The sequence below is a fragment of the Nelusetta ayraudi genome, unplaced genomic scaffold (assembly GCF_046127955.1).
Source record: "Nelusetta ayraudi isolate G7.1 ecotype Tasmania unplaced genomic scaffold, CSIRO-AGI_Nayr_v1 ptg000018l, whole genome shotgun sequence".
Lineage (NCBI taxonomy): Eukaryota > Metazoa > Chordata > Actinopteri > Tetraodontiformes > Monacanthidae > Nelusetta > Nelusetta ayraudi.
In genome coordinates, this window is record NW_027466068.1 from 87501 (window position 1) to 108925 (window position 21425).

A 21425-nucleotide genomic window follows, 5' to 3' on the forward strand; every position below is an offset into this window, starting at 1 on the left:
GAGCTCTACTACATTCCACCACTAGATGGCATCTCTATCCGTATAATGCCAATAACAACACTACTAGCCACCTTTCATAAAAAGCATATTTAGAGTTATTAGAGTTATATATACCTTTTAATACTTGCATAAGCAGTTGCTGTTTTCTGTTGTGTTGTGTTGTGTTGTGATGTGATGTGATGTCATGCGGACCAGTGGTGAAAGACCACACACATGTCCACATGTGACACCACAGTCACATAAAGCGTGTTCCCTCCTCTCCCCTCAGTAAATCAAACTCTTCCTCCTCCTCCTCCTCCACGTCTGAACCTTTGCCGTCCCTCACTCTGTGTATTTGTTTGTGTGTGTTGGTGTGTGAACATATAGGGGAGGAGGTGGCGAGCGACAAGGAGTCTCTGCCAGCTGCCTCCCCCACAAAGGGGCCTCCTCCCTCCAGCCAGGTCCCTGAGTCAGGTGAGGCTTAGCAGAGCGCCCCCTACCTGCCCTGCTTGCCTCGCCAAGTGCATCGCATTGAGTTAAAAAACAAAAAACAAATAGAAGAAGTCAACCTCCAGCTTCTCATTCCCGCTGCCTCCTGATCGTGCATGCCTGCACCAGTTCGGCTGCGCTGTCCAGGCTGTTTGATTCACCTCTCATCCATCTGTCGGTACTTTATCTGTTGTTCTGTCTGTCTGTCTGTCTGTCTGTCCGCCCGCCCGCCCGCCCGCCCTGCTCCTCTGTCACTCCCCACTGACTCATAGGGCAAACCGTTCTGCTCGTGTCTCACTAGTAAGTACTCTGAGAAAAGAAAATACCAAAAATTATGATTCCCACTCGCCAGCATGTTCATCCGCAGTGACATGTCTGGCTGTGCAGCTCCTTCTCTTTAGCTCTCCCGCAGCTCCGCCCCCCGTGCTGTCACTGGCCCCTGATCCCTGTCTTCTTTTTTTCTTTTCCTTCTTCTTCTCTGTGTTGGAGCAGAGGAGGCACTGACCGTCATCCCTCCGCTGGTCCAGAACGGCAGCGAGGAGGAGAAGCAGACGACGGAGGAGCTGGAGAAAGGCATGAAGGCTCTCACCACCAACGACACCTCCTCCACGCCCCCCGCCGCGCCGCCCGCCAAGCCTTCGGGCGGCACTCCGGAGGGCTCGCCGTCCAAGTCCCCTTCCAAGAAGAAGAAGAAGTTCAAGCCGCCGTCCTTCCTGAAGAAGAGCAAGAAGCAGAAGGAGAAGGCCGAGGTCTAAGACGGCGTTGGCGGGAGGGGGGGCACGGGGGGGACGGGGGGAGGTGGAGGGGGGGTCTCACACATTGGTGAACGACGCCCGACAGACTCCACATCTGCACCCACACCATCTGACACGCATTCGACCCTCACCCCTGCTCCTCCTCCTCCTCGTACGCAGGTTTCACGTCCTGTTCAACCCAGGTGGGATCCGACTTCCTCCCGGTCACACACGCACGCACGCACACACACACATGCCCACATTTCCTGCGTCACCCGCATTTTCTTTTTGTACTCAGACAACGTTTCTTTTCTACCACTGGGAAGACTATCGAGCTCCTTCGCAAAACTGTTTCACAGCATTTTCAAGTCCACATCTTTGCAGGAACACAAGTCAGAATATTAGTTTCACTGGGATTATGCACCTCTCCTCCCCGCTTCCCTCCTCCTACTCCTCCTCATCCCATAGGCACTTAGCGTATGTACTATTGACACTCTAGTATGTTGCATATGTTCACCATCTTTTCGTCATGACTTTGGTTCTTTCTATCTGATAGATGTTGCAGATGTGCTGTGTGAGCACAGGCGCCGTGCACGTAGTCATATACTGATAGCTACTGATTGTGCTCTTTCTGAATGCCAGGTGTTTGTGTTAACCCCTCAGCCGACTGACATTGTGACAGTGGGGAGGGAGAGAAAGGAAGGGAAGGCTGTAGGCTGGCTCTCACCTGAACACTAACACCACTCAAAACAACAACAACAACAAACTGATGCTTGGTTGTTGCTCGTGGATGCAGTTTAATTAAAACCGGTAACAAGATAACCTGAAGGTACTACACATTCCACTCTCTTTTTGTTCAGACGTACGTGTGCTAAATACCTCTGAACACTTGTAATTACTTTCTGTTTTGATCTGTACCTGTTATCAGTATGTTGTTGTGTAATTTTCTTTGTTTTGTTTTGTTTTGCTCATGGTATTTTATTTGTTTCTTTTTATATTAGGATGTGTAAGTGGGTGTTGCAAGGTTTTGCCATGTTATCCGTCATTAAAGGTCAAGTTTGATTTCAAAACCAGATTTTGATCTTGTCCTTCGTCTTCTGTCCAGCGGTCCCTCTCATAAGCTACTTCAACGTTTAATCACAAATGTGTGTGTTTTAGTTAGACCAACTTGATGAAATAAAAAATTATAGATTGGTATGTTTGTATTTCATCAGGTCAACTTGCAAAGAAGCAGACCCAGCAGACCCGAATGAGGCTTTCTGGGCTTTGTAAACCTAAGTGACACAAAACTGAAATTGTTTTGTCATTGCTACATCATGCTTTGGTCACATTACCTCATTCTAGGCCTTTTGCCTCCGCCCCCTTTTATTTGGAGGTAACTGCAACACATCAAACTGTGTGCTTTGATTGCGATTCGCCCTTTGAATTTTCTATAAAATGTGGCCAGCTCTCCTCCGAGTCGTTAGAGGGCGCGCACCTCCATAGGCTTCACCGGAAGCTCACAGACCTGCTTGCAGGAAGAGGCGACAGGAAACCTCGAAGCTGCTTCGCCGAAAAGTGAAATCGGTTGTTTTTCCGCGAACGCTTCGTCTGAATTGATATAAAATTCAGTTATATATTGGTTCATTTGTCGGCGTTCGTTAAGAAATGGGCCGCAGCCGGAGTCGAACCCCTCCGAGACGAGGTGAGTAACTCGGAGCAGCTAGCATATGCGAAGCTAACGTTGTCGTAAACATACGTGTGGGCATCGTAACGACAGCGAGAGACAAAGAGCTCGTTCAAAGCTTGTGGTGCTAGTCTGCTGTGTTTGGACAAGACGCAAATTAAGATTTAAATTGGAACGGAACCCCAAACTCCGGGCCTAGTGGTGTTTTCTGAACGAGTTTGGTCGTGTGTTGGTAGCGGGGCGACTGCTACCTCGGCCGTCACCCATGCTGATATTCCTCCTGCTATGTGGTTTCCTTTTCTCTCGCAGAGAGACGACGTTCTCGCTCGGCATCACGGGAGCGTGAGCGACGGCGAAGGGAAAGGGACCGCTCGCGTTCTCGGGATCGTGACCGAGATCGCAGAAGAAGTCGCTCTCGTTCTCCTCACAGGAGGCGTTCAAGGTGAGCAGACGACGTTTAAGCATGAGGCATTTTCAGTTCTCCTAGTGTCTTTCTTTGAGCTTGGTTGTCAAAACCACGCATCTGCACTACTAGGCAAATGTTTGGAGACAAACTTCTGATTTCATGGTTTTTCTTTCATGTTCATGACTATTTACATTGTAAATTGTCCATCAAGGCATCAAAACTATGAATAAACACATTTGGAATTTGTATTGGACAAAAAAAAGTGTAAAGTAACTCAAAAAAGTTTTATATTTTAGACGATCTAGAATAGCCGCCCTTTATAATTATTTATAACGTAACATATTTAGGTATTTAACTTTTTTCTTTTGTCACATTAATCCACATATCTTAGTCATATATTTAATGTCTTCAGTATGTAGCTACAGTGCAGAAAGTAGTAAAGATTAAAGAAGAAACAGATCGGTCCTTTTGACTGGCAGTGTATATGCTATTACAGTCAAAGTTCTGGGTTTCGGTTAGACTCTGCGCTCCAGTTTGGCTTCACTTTCAGAGGCCTGTTCAGGTCGCTAACAGTGCAGGTTTCTCTATTTGCCGCCCAAGTCAGATGATGCACTCCACCAATAAGGAGTCAAGCAAGCCCCGTGTGTTGTGTTCATGTGTGTGTGCAGTTGTCACAGTTAACCCGTCCTGCAGCCATGTTTGTGTTCCCTGCGCAGGTCTCCTCGCCGTCATCGCTCTTCCTCCAGCTCTCCTATGAGGCAGAAGGACAAAGAAATGAAAGACAAGGCAGCGAAGCCCATTCAGATCTCTGGTATGAAATTAGTAGCTTAAGCACTGTTGGCAATTTCCACATCTGCGCTCATGATTTTTCCTTTTTTTTTTCTTCTTCTTATCAGCGGAGGACATGGACGGCAAAACAGAGGATGAGATCGAGATGATGAAGGCGATGGGATTTGCTTCTTTTGGCACCACCAAGGTGAGAGAGAACAATGATTGCTTTGTACTGTGCAGCCACAAGGAGGTGTAGTGAGTTACAAATAATATGGTTACTTCCTTCTGCCATTAAATTGAAGGTGAACAATGTGTTTTCACTCAACATGAACGACGCGTTTCAGAGTCAACGGTTGAGTCAAATAGCAGGCAGCTCTCCATAAGGCCGTCACTCATTGTTGGTGTTGTCGGTGCTGCTTCTCCCTGAGGCGATCGAATAGCTTCGCCTTTTTTTGGTAACATATTTTTTTTCATTTCCTGACCAAGAGAGTGAGAATATCCAGAACTAACTGAACAGGATGACAAACTCTACTTTTTTTCTTACAATTTTATGATGCCATGATGAATGGCTTCAGCAACTGCAGTACCATCAAGACCGTCTTCACGGCCATCATGTTTTGCAATGTTATGCCGATTTTTAAAAAAAAAATTAGCATTGCAGTTGTGCACATTCAGATCTTCTTCCGAACCACCGTCCGTTCTTAACCTTGCATCTATCCATCAGTATTGTCATTATCAATGACACGTTGATCGTTTAACTCCCCTTTCATGTGTGGGTGGCTCTAACAACTTTTCCTAACCAGGGGAAAAAAACTGACGGGTCAGTGAACGCCCACGCTGTCAACGTCTCCATGAAGAGGAAATACAGGTGCGTAAGCAAATATAAAAAAAATGTATTTAGGTTCAACTGTTCAGAATAGTGGAGGTTTTGGAAAACTTCCATCGGGAGACACACGTCTCCTCTGTAGTTTCAGCAGCTCTGGCTTCATAACATCTTTCATGGTCATTTTTTGAACTGGTGTCGCCCAGAAAACCTCAGACTTTGTAAACTCCCACCCTGTGGGCGCCCTCGGCGTCAACAGCCGTCATTATAGCCAATCGCCACTGCAGGTGTTTCTATGCAGTGATCCCTGCTTTCCTATTGGTGCTCGATGATGTAATGTGTGAGTGTTGCGAGGGTAACAGTGATGTAATGTTTTCATTTTATTTCTATTAGACAGTACATGAACAGAAAAGGGGGATTCAACAGACCTCTGGACTTCATTGCTTGATGGTGTGAACTGCTCGTCAAGACACCTGACAACTTTACCTTTGTACTCATCCTCGCTGTAGATGATGATGCTTTTGCTTTTTAATGCCATTATAAACTAGTGCTGTGCTCTTTGTCCTGTATATACCTCTTATTAAATTTGTGGATACATGGATGTAAATAAACGTGTTTGCTTATTACCCACAATTGAGTTTGATATTGTATGCAGCAGTTTGTTTATGAGCTTTCTAATTTCCAGTAAAGGCTAATTAAAATGTGTTGTCCCAGTCATTGTTGTTAATATGCATAAGGGATAATTCATTTGATTAATCACTGATTTATTTAATGCAGTGTCAATTTGTTAAAACAGGCCAGGGTTTGTTTGTTTGTTTTATTCCAGTTAAACACGGTCACATTTAATATTCCAACGCCTCTATAGATGTGGTGTGACTATATATTTCTAAACAGACTGTTACGAAAAACAAAGGGTGATCTTCCAACCGAAAAATATATTTGGTTTTCGTTTGTCTTGTTTTTTTCCTTTTTCATCTATGAGTATGACGTGAAGGATATGAAGGGGGCGTGACCATGAGCCATAGCCCTAAAACCGACAAATGGTAGACTGTCATGTGAATCTGACCAATACGCAACCGTGCAAGGCGAACGGCTGAACCAATCGCCGTCGTCCACCGCGAAACAGCATGGCAGAGGGGCGTGTTTCCTGTTATAAGCGGGCGTTGGTTTTCGCTGTAACTCGTGGGTACGGCGGCCAATAGCGAACAAGTTTACGACGGCGCAAGCCAATGGCAGCGGTCGAGCCCATTTCGGCTCAAAGCAGGCAGCACCAGCCAATACGAGTCGGGCCCAAAATGGCCGACCGTACCTCTCAGTTACCTCTGGCGCGCCCCCCCCATAGAAACTGACAACCGGAAGGACCAATAGGCGTTCGAGCTGCTGCCTTGGCTGGCCAATCACATCGCAGGAAAGGGGAGCTTTGTGGCGAAGTACAGTAGTTAGCTGTCGTCCGGATCAACAAGCCACTATTTTGGAAGCAGTTTGATAAACACCCAGCGCTCCCTCAGTTGATGTTAGTCGCTGTCTGTGTTTCCAGCGAGTCGCATCACGCCTGACCAGCGATAAACCAGCACCAAACTAGCCAGCCACATAGCCTTTAGCCGATCAGGTTGGACGACATCGTCGGTTTGCTTTTTAATTTTAAGACAGCTCGATTGTTTTTGTGTGTTGACCATTTCATATCAGGCAAGTGAGTGACAGCTAAGGGACGCGCTTGTTTTTCGAGTTAAAATATTAGCAGCTTACCATCGTGTCAGCAAGAACTTGTAAACGCTAATTTTTGCAAATATCGACGATTGCTAAGGTTAAACAATTTGGTACTTTTTTTTGCCACACAGAACAATACATTTTTATATCTCGAAACAACCTGACGCTTTTGTTGTTGTTGTTTTCCAAAGTACAATACGCTTTTTCTCGAATATTTGCAAAAAACAAAAGCAAACAACAACGACAATCGAGACGAGCAATTTTATTTATTTTTCGCTAAATACAGAGGCAACCAAAAACAAGCTTTTGCTGGCAAATAAGTGTTAGCCGCGGCTAGCTTGCTAACCCCTTTTACTTGAATCGCTTTAACAATCATAGAAGAAGAAGAAACTGGAGCTGTCATTTCGGACCTTTAACTTTTCCTTTTGCTGAAAAGCCCGTTTTGTACGCCACCACCGGGGTGACCGTGACGTTTCCAGTTTTTTCTAACCCCGGTCTCAGTGAAAGAAACTAAGAAGTGAACGAACGGCAGCTGAGTGTTGAGGAAGGAGAGCCAGCGCAGCAGCGGCTTGTTGTGTACAGCCTCGGAATCCCTCCCTCGGATTGTTTTATTATTAGCAGTGTTATTGTTGAAAATGGCGGCGATGGAACTGGTGCAAATGTTGATCGAGGCAGCCGAGTACCTCGACCGCAGGGAACGAGGTAAAATCAGATTGTGTGTGTGTGTGTGTGTGTGTGTGTGTGTGTGTGTGTGTGTGTGTGTGTGTGTGTGTGTGTGTGTGTGTGTGTGTGTGTGTGTGTGTGTCCTCCCCTCCTTCATCTGTTGTTTTTCTGCTCGGGCCAGGGGGAGGGAAAAAAATGACAGCGACACCCCTCCCCCATTCAAACCCTGCTAATTTATGCACATGTCAATTGCAAAGAAAGAAATCCCTGTCATGAATCCTGTTGCTGCATGTTGATTCTCATTGCTGCATGTTATTCTTATTTCTTAAAGTAACCGAGCCGTGCAGAAACCACTCTTTATGCCTTTTCCTTTCTTTCTTTCTTTTTTTTCAAAGATGTAAACGCTCCTCCCACACTGTGTCGCTGCTAATCAATACTATTGACCCCCTGTTTTGGCACGTATGCATCAACACCTTTATTTATTATTGTGATGGAAGAAGGAACGGATATGTGGCAGATGCTCTCAGATGTGCAGGGGGACATCCACATTGTTTTCGTGCAGGCCCCTCCTTTCCCTCTGTTGTGGTTTGCTAGTGGGGTTTATTCCAGTTCAAGATGACATCATTGTCCAGGCTGTGGGGGGGGGGAAGGAAGAAGGAAGAAAAAAAAAAAAACCTGTATAGATGTCGCACGGAATCCCGTCGTTGCATGTCTGCATCAGACAGATATAGCGCACGTTTTATCTCCCTTTCCATCCCCCAATGCCTGGTTTGGTGTTTGGTGGTCGCCGTGGCTACACTTTTGCCCTTGCAGATATCCTGATGTGTGTGTGTGTGTGTGTGTGTGTGTGTGTGTGTGTGTGTGTGTGTGTGTGTGTGTGTGTGCTTGCAGAGGCCGAACATGGCTATGCGTCCATGCCGCCCTTCATCAGCAGTCGAGAGAGGGAGAGCCTGAAAAGGAAAAGCAAAAGCAAGAAGAACATAAGTAGCAGGTAAGACTGTTCAGAAACGCACCCCACACCAACGGCTCTGCTGAGTGCGCACGGCTTCGCTCGTTCAGTTCCCCTTTCCCGTTGGCCAATTACACGTAACCTGAGCAGGGACAGCCTGACGTTTCACCACATTCAGCCGTGCTGTCAGTGAGAAGACATTTGAAATAATACCCATACATGTGTTTATTTAGCTCTGTAATCATGAAGTCATCAAGCGCTCGTGTTTGATCTTAATCTGAATTTTATAAAAACATTGTTTGGCTGATGGCAAAGACAAACACGGTGACCATCCTTAGCAGGTCATGCTTTCTTTCTGCTAACAGGAGCTTCCCCTAAATGAATTAGGGATGTAACTGACGTTCAACCCCCCCACCTATCTGTCGGTGGTGTACGTTTTCCTCGTTGCTTTGGGAGTGGACAGTGTTTGCACACCAGCTGTATGTTACGCTGACTCTACAGGTTTGTCAAAAGGAACCAACATCCCGCACAATTAGGAAGTAAGCTATGCAAATGCACAACTAGCCTCCTGTTGTTGCGGCGGCCAGGCCAGTCGGGCCGCGATGACCTGCTCAACATTTCACTAGACTCGTCTTTCACGCAAAGTTTCAGCTCATGCGTCGTTATCGTGAACCCTGAAGTGTTGGGGTTGGCGACTGTTGTCGAAGGGGGGGTTGCGTGGCCGTCCGTGTACAATAGAGGAACACAAGACTCGCTGTGCGTGAGTTTCTTCGTGTCACCAGACGTCTTCCACCGAGGACGAGGGCTTTGTGTCGAGGGAGGTGGCGTGCAGCTGTCACGCCTGTGTATGTTTGTTGTTCGTGAGCTACCATGGCCATGGCAAACGGGTGGAGCTGCAGCGCGGACGGAGGACCCCGCCCACGCTGCACCTGCACCACCCACAGCCGCACAGCCTGGCTGCAGCAGGAAGAGTCCTCTGTCAACAGACGGAGCTCTGTGGCGCCTGCAATTGCTGTAACACACTGTGTGTGTGTGTCTGTGTGCGTGTTGTGACACAACCTGTCTCTTCATTGTGTCGTGTGTCCCGGCAGCAGCAAACATCGGGTGGACTGAAAGCGAGCGTCCGCTCAGTCAAGGTGACTGCACTGGACGTTTGACGTGGGGTTGGTGGTGAGGGTGGAGGGGGAGGGGGAGGGTGGTGTGGATGAAGAGTGTTGTGTGTCACCTTGCGGTCACCTGACTGGAAAGTACGGCGAGCACACATAGTGCACATTCAGAGCCGCTACCCAGAATTGCCACCAGGCTCCCGTATGATGACGCGGTTGTGTCGTTTTCACGTTGCGCTGGACAACGTCCACCTGTTCGCTGCAGCACAGGGGAAGGATTTCCTCCGCTGGGCCTCCGTGCGGCGCCGTGACAGGCGAGTGATTAACGCACGTGCAGCCAACGCCAAGGAATGTGTGGTAGCTGCGGCGGCGGCGGCGGCAGTGACTTGCAGTCAGTTCGGGCCGGGCCGTGTCCTCGCCGGACCCGGACCGTCCCACCTGCCAGCAGCTCGGGTCCCTTCAGGTCGTGATACAGTGGTGTCGCCCCAGGGTGACCCTGTGTATGCAGCGCTGCTGACTGCATATCTGAGCTCAGATTACGGCTGTTGGAGTGTCTGCACTTCGGACTTGGCGCAACTTTTTTTTTTGTTTTGCGCAGTCGGCGCCTCGCGTCCTCCAGCCGCGCAGCTTCTCCCCAGCGTCCGTGTTGACAGTCGGCCGTCTCGCCACGGTTCTGACCCGCAGCTCCTCGAGGCCTTTTGGGTGCGCTCGTGTGACGGACACACCAAAACCTAGCCGTGTTATTACTGCGATGGTGACGGAGCCATTTGTAGCTGCTCTCCTGATTGTCACGCGTCCTTGAATGCAGCATTTTTAAGTTTAATTTGAATTTGATGGCGTCACTTCCTGCTGAGCTACGCGTTGTGTATACGCTGCGTTTACGACTTTGTCGTGCTGGCCAGAGAAAATGCCACCCAGCAGAAGAGACATTTTCCAGACAGTAGCTGCGTTTCCATGACCCCTAGAATTGCGCAAAACCTAAACACGGCAATAAAAAAGTGGTGTTGGAAACAGCTCAACTTGGAAAAACCTCTCTGATATGGCTGAAAGGTTTTTGACTCTCTCATGAGGTAGTTTTTCACAAGTATCTATAGAGAGGAATATCACAAAAGTGTCATGGAAACACTTTTTTTTGGCATTTACATGTCAGCGGACATGGTCAGTGAACATGGTCACGTGACCAGTTCACTGACCAGTGAAAGTGGCGCGTTATGTTTGGACGGAGGAGGAGACGGAATATTTTTTAAAAGTCATCAAAGGGAAAAATGCAACAGCCACTCTGGACAGCAAACAAACGTAGACAAACAAAAACAAACCTAATTCTCCTCAATCTTGCGGGACGAGATTTGACGTCCCGTTTGTGACTCTGTGCACTAAAGGGTTAAAGGTCGGACTCTGGAGGGGGTGTGGGGGGTTCACGTGATGGCTGTTTATGCTGCTGCTGCTGCTGCTGCTGCTGCTGCTGCTGCTGCTGCTGCTGCTGCTCCGGCTCCTCCGCGGACCACGCCGTCCACGGCCAGTTTACACAAAGTGAAAAATCTGCGTGTTTCCAGCGACTTGAAGCAGCAAGAAGCATCGGTTGATCCTTTGAGCCAGTCACTCGCCCTCCGCCTGGATTACACCTGTGCTTAGAAACACAGGATTATATGTCATCAGCGAGACTCTATTGTAAGGCATTTCTTATCACTGGCTGCCCACCCGTCCACCCGCCCACCCCCACCCCAGCCTTATATAGCAGGTTTGGAGTGCAGCGGCGAAGTGCATTTATGCAGCACCCTTTTCTTCTTCATCATCACTTCCTCCCTGTAAATATTCAACATCCCCAGTGTTGGGACCAGAATATTTATGTGGGAAATATTGTATCATTCATGTTATTTACTTACTTATTTATTTTGGTCGATAAAGTCTTGTTTATGCAGGCAAATGGTAGATGATTTGTAGCAATGGATGGTCGACGTCCTGCAGAAATGGCGTTGAAATGTTGAGTTTCATCGGATTCCAGCCCGTAACGATGACCATTATTTAAAGCATACTAAAACGAAAACCTCAACAACAGTTGGACAACAGTCGGACCCCCACCCCTCCCACCTCCTTCATAAATATTTGAGATCTCTATTAGATTTTCGTAATTGTCGCAGATTCATTTCCTCTGGCCGGCTGAACGGCTAATCTCTTCAGCCCCTGCGCTCGCCGCCGAATCCAAACTCGATCAACACAACAACGTTTATTCATTTGTCTCGTGCACGTCTGGCCGTGTGCGCCCCCCCGCCCCTCAAGGTGCGCGTCTGCCGGACGTTAGCCCGGTCAAGGGACGATTCCCGGCCACCGACTCGGCCGCAGCCTTCCAGGATTGCACAGAGGATGCAACCAAGCGAGCGAGCGAGCGTGCGCGCTGGCTTGTGCATTCACAGCGGGCACGGCCAGGGGTATTTATAGCCGCGCGTAGTGAGGAAACTGTGAGAGAAGCTTTGTGAGTCAAATATAGACGAGGAGCTGCAGCACGTTCGTCCTCGGCTCCTGGTTGGCGTTCCTGTCAGGATCCCATCCCATCCCGACGCTTTCAGCTCCTCTTGGCTTCCTGCTCGGCCCAGATGGCCCAGTAGGTTCTGATGTGAGCGCCATAGTACCATTACAGGGCAGGGTTGTGATCAGGTGGGTGTGGGTGTTTAAACATTAGGGTTTTTACATTTCAGCCCTTTGAAATGTAGAGCAGCCGCTGGTGTTTGTGTTGGAGCCTCCTGCCCCCCCCCCACCCCCCCCCCCCACCCCTCTCCCCCGCCGTGGATGTCGGAGCGCTGCGGTGGGGGAGGGGACACCGTGGCTTTCCCTGCACGTGTGCGACAGTAGTCGTGGCTCCACCCCCTCCTCACCCCCGCCCATCTCTTCCTCCCTCACTCCCTGGCGTTCCCTCGCCTCCTCCTCCACCCTTCAGTCTTGGCAGGCAGCGAGGAGCACCAGCTCCTCCATTACGGAGATGCAGGAGAGACCTCCCCCACCCTGCACACACTCACACACTCACACACACACACACACACACAGTTTATCCACTGGGCTCTGTGGAGCTCATGTGACCATCACTGCGATCTTCCTCTTTGCTCCTCATGTTTTTACGTGCGTTTGAGGATAAAGACCTAAAAATACATTTGGAACCAGTGATGGTAGAACCAGGTGATAGATGGAGCCGAGGGGGAGGTGTGCACTGAGATCGGCTGGCCGGCACTGTATTTGTAGTTAATGTCAAATGGAAAAAGAGTCCTTGGTGTCTTGATTTTTCTCAGTTTATTAACCCCGAGGCAGAAAGATATAGTAACAGAAATGAAGTAGCATTAGCAGTACGTAGCATTGGCTCCAGCAATGTAGGTCACTTAGAAAGTCACTGACACAGTTTCTTTTCACATCTAAGCCCCTATAAGTATGAATAATTACACAGAGTCACTTTTAGGAAACGCCTCTGTCGTCGTCTCAGTGAAAAAAAATCCAGATCTTCTCTTCCAACTAATTTGATTTAAACTAAACTAATTTGATTAAAATTCACTAATTTGATTAAAACTGACTAATTTGAATCCAGAGATTTTTGAGACGCTGTAGAAGGGGTTTGACTCGCATCATTTCCGTTGCTGGAAGCGAAGCGCAGCAACGCGGCGATTGCTTCTCGTTGCAGCTTGGTGCAGAAACGCCAACCTGCTGCCTGCTGCTGGCATGCGCGAGGTGTAGATGGGTTGGCGGGCTGGTGTGGGGGTTGGTGGGGGTTGGGCGCAGCAGGTCGGAGGCCTGAAATCCATCCGCCTGTACGTGGCATCACCTCGCTGCCAGCGCTGTTATGTCACCGGCGGCTGTCTGCCCTGCGCTGGAATGCAGAAGAGCCGCCGCTGAAACCGGATCCCGCATCGTCACCGGGTCGAGCTCGCAGCCGTGGGCGGAGCCTGCCGCTCTGCTGTTTTTCTTGGAAGGTAGTGCAAGTCGGGCGACGTGGAGGGTGGCGGTCGGGGGAGGGCTGTGGGGGTCGGGGAAGGGCAGGGAGGCCAGGGGGACTGGCGTAGGTCGTGCCCTATAGGTGGATGGGCTATTTTAGCGTTGTGGCAGTGAGGTGCAGAGGTCGGGTGAGACTCAGGAATGCGGACAGGATCTTCTTCCACACCTCCAACCCACTTCTGCATGTGGCACATCCCCCACTACAGCTCCGCCCTCCCGCTCCTGTATGCGTACGAGTGTGGCATTAACAGTCGGCAAAGCGACGGGCCAGATCCACCCCAACAACGCCTTTGCACGCATGTAGAAACGGTTTTGTTCCGTTCAGATCCTGCCAAAGTTTTTCAAATTTGGACCAAACCAGGATAAAGCAGTTTTCTGCAAAATAGAAGCAAAATTTCTACAACTTTGAAGTAGACAAAACTGCCCTTAAAAGAACTAGCAAACGTCAAAGTAGTTAGTTGTTTTTGCAGGGACGGCTACACTGGCAGTTGAAAAAAAAAAAAATTGATCCAATCACCTCCCACTCTTTTACCAGAAGGATGTGTGAAGTAACTCTGTCAGTTTGGTTGGCACAGAGGACGAGGTGGAGGAGACACTCGGAGCCAGTGCTAGTTAGTATCTGCGTTTCCATTACAGATTTTCTCAAAATTAAAGCAAAATTTCTAAAAATTTCCACAAAGTACAATTGCAATTTGCAGGTGTTTCCATTGAAATGTGTGAAGCGCATTAGCCCTAATTCTGGTCAAATCTCGTCCACTGAGACCCAGAGTGTGAGCAGGATGGCGCTACAAAACGTTTTGCATTTTGCAGCAGCTATTTCAGTTGTCACTACTGCTGATAGTTCAAAGGCCAAGTCCGTATGTAGAGGGATTTCTGGGAGAGGAGAGGATCGCCGCAGTAATTCACAGACGAATTGTGGATTCAGGATTTGAGAATGAGCCGGGATATGTTTCACGAGCTGTGTGATGCCATTGAAGCGTGGAGGTGGAGTGAAATGTCTTCACTGGTCAGTGAACTGGTCACGTGACCCGTACGTCACGTCCGCTGACGTATAAATGCGAATAAAGTGTTTCCATGACACTTTTGCGATATTCCCCTCCATGGATACGTGTGGAAAAACCTCCTCATGAGAGCGTCAAAACCTTTTAGTCATATCTGAGAGGTTTTTCCAAGTGTAGCTGTTTACATCACCAGGTTTTATTGCCATATTTAGGTTTTGCGCTATTCTAGATGTCTTGGAAACGCAGCTAGCGCGCTACGTCTCTCTACAGCTTGTTTGTCAGCCGTTTCAATGCTCCTTCGATGGTTCTGCTAGAACCCCATCCTTTTGTCTGAAGCACGAGGGACCCGTTCTGGGTTCTGTGGGGAAGCGGCTGCAGGATGTTGTCATGGTTGGTTGAGAAGTGGTGGATCCTGGGTAACGAGGCGGTGTGAGGGGCCGACAGTCCCGCCCCTCCCTCCACCCCGCCCCCTCCCTGAACATCCGCAGATGTTTTCCGCTCATTTCTCAGCATCTCATTCTGTCGTCCTGCGGGACTGAACTCCCACGCAGTGTTCTCTCTATCGCTCCCCCTCCCCCTCCCCCTGCACTGCCAGCGTCGCCGACACACACACACACACACACACACACACACACACACACACACACACACACACACACACACACACACACACCCATTTTAATCAGCTGCTGTTATTATGTGTGGTTTCTCAGATGTGTTTTTTTTTACTCTCTGCAGGTCTACGCACAATGAAATGGAAAAAAACAGGTATGTCAATGCGTGCATGCCAGTGTGTGTACTAGTGTGTGTGTGTGTGTGTGTGTGTGTGTGTGTTTGTGTGTGTGTGCTGTTGGTTATTAGTCATTTCATCAAAGTTCACACACTACACGCCTCCGCCGCCACTGTGGAACATGTCCAAGTGAATTTTGGCCTTTTTTTTAATGAATATTTTGCAATATCCGATTATTAATAGTCGGCATTGTAAACAGAAGGTGATTATATCTAAAATGAAAGTGGAAAATGAACACACACAAAAACCCCTCACACATAGAAAATATATTACAAGCAAGAAAAAAATCTGTTTGTCTTTTTTTCCTGATTCCAGCCACAAAAGGATGAATTTAAAAAAAAAAAACAACAACCATGAAATCATTTCATCCGCCGTGTATTTTATGTGCAAAATAAGTTCAGTTCAGTTATGTTCAGAGTACTTTATTAACCCCTTAAGGGCAATTCACTTCACAATCACCTGTCCATAGCAGAAACACAACAAGACCAGACAAGGCAGCACGGCGATGCAGGATGAGACAGAAACACACAGTTAGCATCCACAGTGATGGTTGGACACCACAGTCTTGTCCTCCCTGGGCTTCCCAGATAAAGTTGCCTTTATTTTGGAAAGTTGTCCAAACAGGAAGACTATGAGAATGTTGAATGTAGCTTCAAGTGGACTTTTCTCATTTCTGGCGAGTTCACTGACTGACTGACTGCTGTTTCAGATAACTAACATTGACACAATTAACATTTGTGAAAGGAATCCTGTCTAACAATGACACCAGTGACACATCGTCGCTCAGAATACATGAAACATTTCAATTTTTATTTATTTCCTTTTATATTTCGGCCGGTTGCATTTCTGTCACTGTCAGTGCTTCAGCGCCGCCTGGCTAAGCTGAACCGTGGACAGAATGAATAATACAGTATATCAGACTGAGGCCCGGGACTCAGCCCTGTGTGTGTGTGTGTTCCCCCATCATACTGCCCACAGACGTCCATATCTCTCAGCCTCCACCTCCCACCAGCCACTGCTGCAGCTGGTGGTGGAGCCTCCGCTGGCTGATAGTAAATAACCGCCAGTGAAACCATCGGCGGTGCCGCCCGTCGACCTCACAGCCTAACGCCACACAACAGGAGCCCTGCTTTGCACCTCCTCCACCTACCCCTTGTCTTTTTATGACATTCATCCCTTCCTGGTGGGTGGGGTAGGGGATGGGGGTAAAGACAGGTGTGGGGGGGGTGATTTATGCCCCCTCCTCCTTGCACAGAAGCATCACACTGACCCAGTTGTGGCTTTTTAACAAGTGCGTCTCCAGTTTTGGAGCGTCTGTGGCTGGAGAACCGGTTCTGGGCGGTCCTGCCGTTCTCGCACCCAGTGTTGTAGTGCTGGAGGTTGGTCCTGGTCTCCAGACCAGTTTTTAAGGGTCTCAGTCTCGTCTCAGCCTCAGAGGCATTTTTACTGGGTCTGGTCTCTGTCTCAGACTGGACAGACTCATGATTTATGATCCAGACCAGTGGAGACTCAGCCAACACTGTAATAACACGATAATAACAGAAAATAATCCAGCTGCTGCTGTTTTACGCTCTGTTGGTGACACCCACAGTGACACCCTGCCCCCTTAGTCCTAGTTCATTGATTGTTTAATTTCATGAAGCTAAGCTGTTTTGTTTGAAAATGGTTCAAAACAGTTGGCAAAGCAGCAAAATGTTCAAGGAAATGATTCAAAGACACCTTGCTGAAAAGAGATGTTGGTGTTCCATTTCTTTGATTCATAAAGCCTTGGTCTGGTCTTGGTCTCAAAATCCAAATGTCTTGGTCTGCTTTGGATCTCGATGCTCTTGGTGGTCTTGACCACAAACAGCCCCCCACGACTAATGTGACCTTTTTTTTCCACCCTTTTCTTTTAATTTTTCCCATTGAAACCAATCCGGTAGATTTACGACTTTCTTTGCGGCCTCGGGGGGTTGGGGGGGGGCTGACGCTCTACATACACACTCACCTATTGACACACTGCTCTGAACCAGAATAGCTTGACAGGGGAGGCCACGCCCGCCACCCCGTCGGCGAGTCGGCAGCTCGTCTGGGGGATGTTTAACAAACATTAGCTCGGCCTGCTGATCCCTTATTATGTCAGAACAACACGGAGCAGGGCGGCTGCGTTGCGTAACGCCCACCTGGCCTTTGGACCGGCTCACCCGAGAACACCTAGCCCCAGCTGCACAGTGCTGATTTGCGTGTCTGTTTGTGTGTGTGTTTGCGTTTTACAGGACAAAGGGTTGAGAACATATTTTCTGTGAGCGTCCTCATTTAAATGAATCCTCTGCTGCTCTCCTCCTGCGTCTGATTTGAATGAGACCTCTCCTGGCTGCACACACACGCACACACTCAGGCACTCGCGCTGTGACGTACACACACCCACTCGCTCAGTCACGCACAGCTCGGAGCCGGAGGTGTGTGTCTGTTGTGTAACAGTAGGGTCGAGTGGCTGCAAAACACCCACCAGACCTCGGCAATGGCCGACCGCCAGCAGGGGGCGTCGCGTTGCGTCCGACGAGGTTCCTCGTGACTTTGACCGCGAACACAACGATCTCTGGCTTGGCTCTCTGCCTCCGAGCAGAGTGGAGTAGAGTGGAGGACTTGTGAAACATCCTCTGCTGCAACACCGGCTGCGTTTCCATCGCCCCTACAGTTGCCCGAAACCTAAACATGGCAATAAAACCTGGTGATGGAAACAGCTCAACTTGGAAAAACCTCTCAAATGTGCCCGAAAGGTTTTCACGCTCTCATCGGGTGGTTTTCCAGACATGTATCCATAAAGAGGTATGTCGCAAGAGTGTCATGGAAACACTTTTTTCACATTGACCCGTCACCAGACGTGACTTATGGGGTCACGTGACCAGTTCACTGACCGGTGAAAATGGCGCGTTATGATTGGACGGAGGAGGAGACGGAATGTCTCTGTCTCATGATGGTAACAGCGGCAACAGCAGCAGTGAGCACTGAACTGGCTGCTCCAAAACGCAGTCCCTCCACCCTTCTCACAGTGGGGTCTCGCAGGGTGAGATTTGAGGAGAATTCCGCCTTATGCGCTTCACACCATTCAATGCAAAAAACATGCAAATGGTAATTGCACTTGGAATTTTAGAAATATCGCTTTTGCGAAAAACTGTCACGGAAACGCAGGCAGTGTTGCAGCCACTTCCTGCCAGCGGAAGCCGCACGTGTGCAAAACCTGTGCGAACCCGGAGCTCGCCCGAGTCTGAATATGGATGAGTGGCGCGAGCGGGCGGGCGTGGCGTCGGTTTGGGAAGAGCTGACGGCAGCAGCAGCAGCAGCAGGAGCGAGCAGACGCCCGGCTGACAGTGAAAGCAGCTCAGACCTGCGGCTGCGTGGCAGCCCTGCAGTTTGTCGAGACTCTGAGCTTCACAGACGCTCCTTAAAGGCCCCAAATTATCTCAAGTGTCACTTTCCCACCAGTAATCAGCAGCAGTCAACTCCTCAGCTCTGAGGAAAGTCTGTCCCAATCATCACTCCCATCATCATCACCGCCGCCTCTCTTCTATGGTTCAGAGCCATTGCCCTCAGCCAAGACGTTGACGTTGACAAGGGGGGGCGGCCCCCTTGTTTTTATCCCTCGCTATCACGTATGCGGAGGGTCCCAACATGCATCAGTCAGTGAACGCTGACCAAAAGCCATAAAACTTCCTCACATTTGGATGAAAAGTACACATTCCACAAATGTATCCACATTTGAAATCCAGTCATCGGAGATCATGAATCATGTTGTGAGCGTCATGAAGGTTTTCCACCCACAGTGTGTGAACAATGTTCGTCTAATGCCGGAAAATGTCAGTAAACCTTGGCTTGGGTGTTTTTTGTTCTCCATTTAAATCAACAGTTTGAGTGTGAATGTGGTTCCACACAGGCCGACGCTTTGAAAACCATGAACCAAAGCCTGGAAATGAGGCCACGATTGTTTTGACTTTGATTATTGTGTGACCACAACATCATCGGAGTTGCTGATGGTCTTGGTCTCCTCTTCTTCCTCTCCCCCTCCTCTCCTCAGACGGGCTCACCTGCGGCTCTGTTTAGAGCGCTTAAAATCCCACGTTCCTCTCGGACCCGACTCCAGCAAGCACACCACGCTCAGCCTGCTGATGAAGGCCAAAGAACACATCAAGGTGGGTCGGCACCGCTCCCCCAGGTCTTCCTCATCAAGTCCGAGTTGGAGGTCGGATGCCAAGAGTGTCAAACATTTTGACCGTCGCTGGTGGGTGACAGTGGGTTCTGAAATTCAACAACACAGGGGGCTGGAGCAGCAGCAGATGGACGGAGTGTTTTGGTGACCCATCTAATAGGAGGAAAGAATATCTCCATAGTTTGCCCACGCCTGGTGTAGACAGTTGTGCAACAATTAAAACCTTTGACACAAAAATGTGTTAAAATGTGCACATTTCTCAGGTTGCTCAGTGTTGTGATTGATTGATGGATTGATTTTATTCAGTCGTTTCAAACATCAGAAATACTGAATGGTTTCAAATCAACCGACTGCAAATCTTCCTTTGACTGAACAGTTTTCCCCCGCCTGTGTTTTTGTGGTGTCCTGCAGCGGCTGGAGGAGGGCGAGAGGCGAGCTCAGCACACCAAGGAGCAGCTACAGCGCGAGCGGAGACACCTGCGGCGGCGCCTGGAGCAGCTGGGGGTGGAGAGGACTCGCATGGACAGCACCGGCTCCGCCCGCTCCTCCTCCGAGAAGTCCGACTCGGACCAGGGTGAGTCCCAGCCCGACGAGCCCGGCGCCCGGCCAGCCAGCCTGACCCCTCACCCTCTCTGCTCTTCCTCCTGTTCCCTGCAGAGGACCTGGACGTGGACGTGGAGGGGACGGACTACCTGCTGGGTGACCTGGAGTGGAGCACCAGCAGCGTGAGCGACTCAGGGGACGAGCGAGGCAGCCTGCGCAGCAGCTGCAGCGACGAGGGCTACTCCAGCGCCAGCCTGCTGCGCCTGCAGGACACTCAGGAGAGGGCCAAGCAGCTGGCCTGCAGCCTATAGACAGCACCGCCCGCCGCCGCCACCACCACCGATTCCCCCACCCACGCATCCACCCCCTCCCTCGCCTCCCCCAGGACCGAGCCAGTCCGAGGCCTCCCGTCCAGCAGGGGTCTCTGCAGGCGTCTCCTTTCCGTCCCCCCCGTCCCCGACAGTGACGCCATCTGGACTGTGACGCTCACATCCAGCACGTCGTCATGGTCATCTTCGGCGGTCAATCAGTCAGTCAGTCAGTCAGTCAGTCAGTCCGTCAGTGGGCGGGGCGTCGCCCGCTCTGCTCCCCACCAATCAGAACGAGAGGTTCACAGACACTCCACTGGTCCGTCCGTCCGTCCGTCCGTCAGAAGCCCAACTTTCAGCCAGAGAATGTTACCACACAATGTCCCACTGCCTCTTCTTCTGTCTGTGCCTCCAGAGCCATGGGAAGCACTTACAAGGCACACACACACACACACACACACACACACACACACACACACACACACACACACACACACACACACACACACACACACACTCACTCACTCCTGTGTCGGGTGTGACCCAGACGACACAATTCGGGGCTCTTTTTCCCGTCTGTGCAGTGCATGGTTCTACTGCTGCCTTGCAGGTTTTGTTTGTTAAAAAAGGAACAGAACAACAACAACAACAACAACAACAACAACAACAACAACACCAAGACCCCCCCCAGTGTTTCTAGTAACATCCCCGCTCTGCAGAGTGTGTGTTTGAAGGGGGTGGGGGGGCACAGCAATACATCCCTTGTGATTATTACTCTTGATGATTTCCCCCCCCCCCCCCCCCCCCCACACGCACTCACACACAAACACTCAGAAAATAACAAAAAAAAAAATGTGCAGCATGAGATTGTGAAAGGTTGGGGGAGGGGTGGGGGGTTGTGTGCGGGTGGGTTTAATGTATTTAGCCTCTCTCTGATGACTGTGGCGTCCTAATATTGTTTTTCCTCGTCTTATTACGACATTATTATTTGTGTGTGCGTGCGTGCGTGCGTGTGTGTGTGTTACGTCTTGGCCGAACGCTTTGCCGAATGGCCTCGTTTCTTCAGGTGTAAACAGGAAGTGGGTGGAGATCTACTGAGAGCAGTCCAGAGCACATTCCATAACAGAGAACACAGTTATATTGAGATTGATATAGATGAATATATTTAATTTTCCTTTTCTTTTTCTTTTTTTCGTCGGTGGATTTTCCTGCCAGTTGTCGGTGAAGTGAGAGTAGCCGCGTCGGCGCCGCGACAGCACGGGTGCCACCAAGTGGCGGCTCGCTCTCTCCTCGGCGTTGCCTTCATAGCTATTTATTATGTTTCCGCCAGAG

General features: G+C 49.5%; 3 protein-coding genes across 13 annotated transcripts in view; all 3 read left to right on the forward strand.

Moving 5' to 3' along the window:
- The window catches only part of add2 (adducin 2 (beta)), an 84818-nt gene extending 82541 nt beyond the window's left edge, over positions 1-2277 (forward strand). For 7 of the 11 annotated variants that reach the window (XM_076025446.1, XM_076025448.1, XM_076025450.1 and 4 more), the window contains 2 exons: positions 367-453; positions 961-2277. In XM_076025446.1, coding sequence (XP_075881561.1) covers positions 367-453; positions 961-1223 — 350 coding nt within the window. In that variant the 3' untranslated portion in view covers positions 1224-2277. Of the gene's footprint in view, positions 1-366; positions 535-740; positions 769-960 lie in introns of those variants that run through there. The other 4 variants (XM_076025453.1, XM_076025456.1, XM_076025452.1 and 1 more) reach the window with 4 other exon arrangements.
- Positions 2278-2685: 408 nt separating this feature from the next.
- On the forward strand, positions 2686-5501 carry snrnp27 (small nuclear ribonucleoprotein 27 (U4/U6.U5)). Its single transcript, XM_076025463.1, has 6 exons — positions 2686-2886; positions 3178-3310; positions 3991-4085; positions 4171-4250; positions 4849-4913; positions 5262-5501. The coding sequence occupies exons 1-6, from the start codon at positions 2850-2852 to the stop codon at positions 5314-5316; spliced, it is 465 nt and encodes a 154-aa protein (XP_075881578.1). The 5' UTR covers positions 2686-2849; the 3' UTR covers positions 5317-5501.
- An 820-nt stretch (positions 5502-6321) lies between these two features.
- Positions 6322-20607, forward strand: mxd1 (MAX dimerization protein 1). The gene is made up of 6 exons (XM_076025462.1): positions 6322-7277; positions 8130-8229; positions 15005-15034; positions 19111-19225; positions 19654-19816; positions 19900-20607. Exons 1-6 carry the CDS (start codon positions 7211-7213, stop codon positions 20094-20096), a joined length of 672 nt encoding a protein of 223 aa, XP_075881577.1. The 5' UTR covers positions 6322-7210; the 3' UTR covers positions 20097-20607.
- The last annotated feature ends 818 nt before the right edge of the window (positions 20608-21425 follow it).